This window comes from Emiliania huxleyi (assembly GCF_000372725.1).
Source record: "Emiliania huxleyi CCMP1516 chromosome Unknown EMIHUscaffold_1204, whole genome shotgun sequence".
NCBI classification, from domain to species: domain Eukaryota; phylum Haptophyta; order Isochrysidales; family Noelaerhabdaceae; genus Emiliania; species Emiliania huxleyi.
In genome coordinates, this window is record NW_005201387.1 from 6310 (window position 1) to 10563 (window position 4254).

The window sequence follows — 4254 nt, forward strand, 5'->3', positions numbered from 1 at the left end:
CGTGATGCGGAGAAGGCCTTCTGCGGCACAGGGACCTTCTTCGGTCGCGAAGACGACGCGGCCGCTTGCGAGTTCATCGTCGGACAAAACACAAACATCACCTTTGGTTGGGAGCAGCGCGTCTACTACACCGGGCTTTGGCACGGGCTAGCTCAGCTTCAGCCAGACTTGCTGCTGCTGCACGCGGGCTCGGACGACATCTTCGACGCGGATCGACGAGACGGCTGGCACTTCAGGCAGCGCGAGGGGGCGTTGCTCGCGCACGCGCTGGCCAACTTGTCACGCGGCATCGTGTACTGGAGGACGAGCCCACGCGTGTGCAACTCGACGCTTGGCCAGACTGCTAGCGTGCTCAACGCAGCGCTCCAGTCCTCCAATCTGCTCCTCCTCTCGCAGCTCTGCGGCCAAGAGACGATCAAGGTCCGCAACCATCGCCCCCCCTTGCCCCCCCCCCCACCCTTGAGAAGTTCACCTTTCCTTACCTTGCCAAGGTCCGCGTGGCGGTTTCCTTCTCTTGGACGTTTGGCTGATGCGACGAGTATGACGACAGCATGCACCACGCACTGCTCGCACACGATCACGTGCGCTCAGTCCTAAACGACTACTGCGCAGAGACAGCGCCCCGCGTAGCACTAGCAGCCCCAGCACCCGCAGCAGCGCGGCGACGGTTTCTCAAGTAGGCTGATAGCAGGCTGGGGAGAGCAAAATTAAATGAAATAAAACGGTCAAACTCTGAGGCGAGATGGGATTTAGGGACATGTGCCCCCGCCCCCTGCACCATATGCATATCCCGCACTGGACTGAAGGATCGTCGTGGGTCACTGCCAGGCCGCACTAATCCCGCGCCCCGGTTTTTTCGCCAGCCTAGTGCGTTCGGTTGATTGAGGAAACCCCTCGAGAGCTGCTTAGTCGCGTGCGCGTATGCTCGCTGTCGTTGCAGTCTCTGGAGCCTGCGCCGCGGCTCCCGAGCGGCGCGTGACCCGTGCCAGTTTTGGTAAGGTTTTGCGCACCCTCTCAACTGACTCCCTGAGGCAGGGTGGCGCGGGTGCGGGGTGGCTCGGCAGCTCGGCGGGAGGCCTCCGACCCGGCTACCTTGTGCTGTTGAAGTTGCTGCAGGAGACGCCGATGACGATGGCGCTGTCCTCGCGGCTGGCCAGCGTCCGGGCTCGCTGGCGCGCCGTCCGGGATAGCACTGACAGTCTGCCGGCGCAGCGGGCGCATTCGAATGCGCCCGCCGCGCCGGCAGACTGTTGGACGGCCACAGTCGCGAAAGTGGGGTGAAATCCGTGCGGCGGAGTGGCAGCGGTGGCCAGGCGGCCCCTCTCGGGGCCGCGTTGCGCAGGCGCGCCGCGCCATGAGCGGCGACCGTGGTGAGAACGCGATGTGCCACTTGCTCTCACTTAGCAGCTAACTATGATAGAACAAGTTTGAAAACCTCAGCGAAAAAACCGGGGGGCGGGATTAGTGCGCTCTTCCTTATTGTTGTTCAGCCGGCCTAACGTTAGCTACTGTTGTTGGGGAGCCCCACTGTTGTTCTGTTGTTACTGTTAACACTAGCAACACTGTTCAGCTCCCAACGTTGAACAGCTCTACGTCTTGGGTCGTCAATCCCCGCCTAACGACAACATGCGGCGTATACCGGCGACGGTGTACATCAGTCGCCTTATGCCACCGTTGCATACCCGGATATGCAACGGTGGCATAAGGATAAGCAACGGTGGCATAAGGCGACTGATACACCGTCGCACAACTATTGGGTCGCGAGTTTCGAATTGCCCGCAGTTCCCAGTTCGACTTCTCGGCGCAATCGGCGCAAACACCCCCCCAGTGCCAGACGGGGGCCGGTTGTCGAGTGCGGGTCAGGAGGCCCTAAAACGGCGGGAGGGGTAGGGGTGCCGCTGTAGGGGTGTGGAGGGGTCGGGAGGGCGGGAGTGTGGACCGTGACCTAAAGCCCTCCACCGATAGAGGTGTCAGGCGGCAGGGCCCAGGAGGGGTGGGGGCTTGGAGGGCTGGCCAAAAGCGAGGCGTGGGAGGGGTCCAGTGGGCTAGAGAGGGCTGGAGGGGTCGGAGGTGGGTCGGAGGGGGCTAGAGGGGCCGGAGGGGCTGTGCGGATGGAGGGGTCTGGAGGGCTCGGGGGGCTTGGAGGGCTCGGAGGGTGTCGTCCGGCAAGAGGGTCACTAGCGCGAGGGGTGGGGCTCGGGAGGGGTGGAGAGCTCGGAGGGCTCGGAGGGCTCGGAGGGCTCGGAGGGCAGAGAGGCACGAGGGTGGCGCTGGAGGGCTCGGGAGGGCTCGGGAGGGCTCATGAGGGATGGAGTGCCCGGAGGGCTCGGAGGGGCGAGCCACCGAGCCGGGCTCGGGGGGCTCGGAGGGGTCGGAGGGGTCGGAGGGGTCGGAGGGCTCGGGGGGCTCGGAGGGCTCGCGGAGGGGTGTGGAGGGGTCGGAGGGGTCGGAGGGGTCGGAGGGGTCGGAGGGGTCGGAGGGGTCGGAGGGGTCGGAGGGGTGTGGAGGGGTGTGGAGGGCTCGGAGGGCTCGGTTAAAGATACCCTGCAGGCATACGGAAGTGGTGCAATACACATCATAAGGCGTTTCCGTGGTCTGTGCGCGGACGGCCCGGGGAGCCTGCGGCGCTATTTTAACCTGCCCCGACAGAGTCTCTCGATACGGCGCGCGGCGGCGCCGCACCCAGCAAGCTGGGGCCGCTCCTTACGGACTCGTCGCTGCGCTCCTCAAGGCAAACACGAAGCGCGTTTGGTATTCGAAATACCTGGGGTTTCTCCGCCGCTAAAACGGAAGAGCGCCACAGCCTCCAACACACACTCATATGGAGCTCCTCGCTCGCCCGCCTGGCGGCGGCAGCGGCCATGGCGACGCTGACGGCGGCGGCACTCGTGGCGGTGACACTCGTGGCCGCGGCGGCGCCTGGGCAGCAGAGAGAGCTGTCGCTGCAGTGCTGGCGGCAGCTGGCGGCGGCGGCTGGCGGCGGCGGCTGGCGGCGACATTGCTGGCGGCAGCATGCGGGGGCGGCGCTGCTGTGGCGGCGAGGCGGCGGCGTTGCAGCGCCCTGCCGCAGCAGGCCCGCCCGGATAGCACTGGCAGTCTGCCGGCGCGGCCGGCGCATTCGAATGCGCCCGCCGCGCCGGCAGACTGTTGGATGGCCACCGCCGCGAACGTGGGTGAAGTCGTGCGGCGCAGAGACCAGCTCATTCGCCGTCGCCGGTCCCTCGATCACGGGCGCCGTCGCCGGTTGACCCGCGTCCATGGGCGGATTCAGCAGGCCTGCAGCCCTCCAGCCCTCTAAACCCCTCCGACCCCTCTAACCCTCTCGTGGCGGGCACTCTCGGAAGCTCCGCGCCATTCTTTTTTTGCGAACCCTCCCGGAGGCCCTTCCGACCCCTCTCGAGCCCTCCCGCCACGAAGATCCTCTCTTTGTCCGACCGTCCCTCCGAGCCCACCCGGCGCCCGAGCCCTCTTGCCTATCACCCGAGCTCGGGGGAGCGGCGAGCCCTCCTGGACCCCACCACCCCTCCCGCCTCGCCCAGCCCTCCTGACCCCTCTCCCCGGTGGACCGCTCCACCCTCCCAGCGCGCTAGCCCTATGGGACCCTGTGGAGCCCTCCCGACGCCGATCCGACGGGAACCCCTCCAGCCCTGTGGGCTGGCGAGCCCTCCGGTCGGAGGGGTGGAAGTGGGAGGGCTCGACGGGACGGACCCCTCTCGCTCCGGGAGGGTGGAGGGGTGGAGGGTGGAGGGGTGGAGGGGTGGTTGAGCCCTCTAGCTCTATCGATATAGCCCTACCCCTCCCGCCGTTTTAGGGCTTGCCCACCCGCTATGACTTGCCACACCGATTTCAGCCCACGCGACGCGCTCGGCCTCCGCTGGCGGCTGCCGCAAGAGCGCGGCTGGCTCACGACAGCGGTTTTCCCCTTTCCAGGATAGGAGAGTGCAGAACGTCTGGAGTGGTAACTGTGTGTGGACGTGAGATCGGATCTTGGTTACAAGCACGGTCGGACTAGCCTCTTGAGCACTTGAGCACTTGATAGGGTCGATTCCGCATGGTACGGGACCCCTCGATCGTCTCGCCCACCCTCACTGGTGTGTTCATTGGGGGGGGTCATAACAAACACGGTACAGGATCGAGGTGCACGCTGCCGAAGCAGTGCCGTCCCCCCTCTCCCCGACGGCGATGCCGATGGCGGTGTGACCGATCGAGCTACAAGAGGAGCTTGTTCAGCAGGACTAGCCTCTAGCGATTCAT

The 4254-nt window shown here is 65.9% G+C and overlaps 1 protein-coding gene across 1 annotated transcript; it reads left to right on the forward strand.

Moving 5' to 3' along the window:
• Positions 1-921: 921 nt before the first annotated feature.
• EMIHUDRAFT_251899 (hypothetical protein) lies at positions 922-1411 on the forward strand (the record flags this gene model as incomplete). The annotated part of the gene is made up of 2 exons (XM_005790233.1): positions 922-1272; positions 1343-1411. The coding sequence occupies 2 exons, from the start codon at positions 922-924 to the stop codon at positions 1409-1411; spliced, it is 420 nt and encodes a 139-aa protein (XP_005790290.1).
• Positions 1412-4254: the final 2843 nt, after the last annotated feature.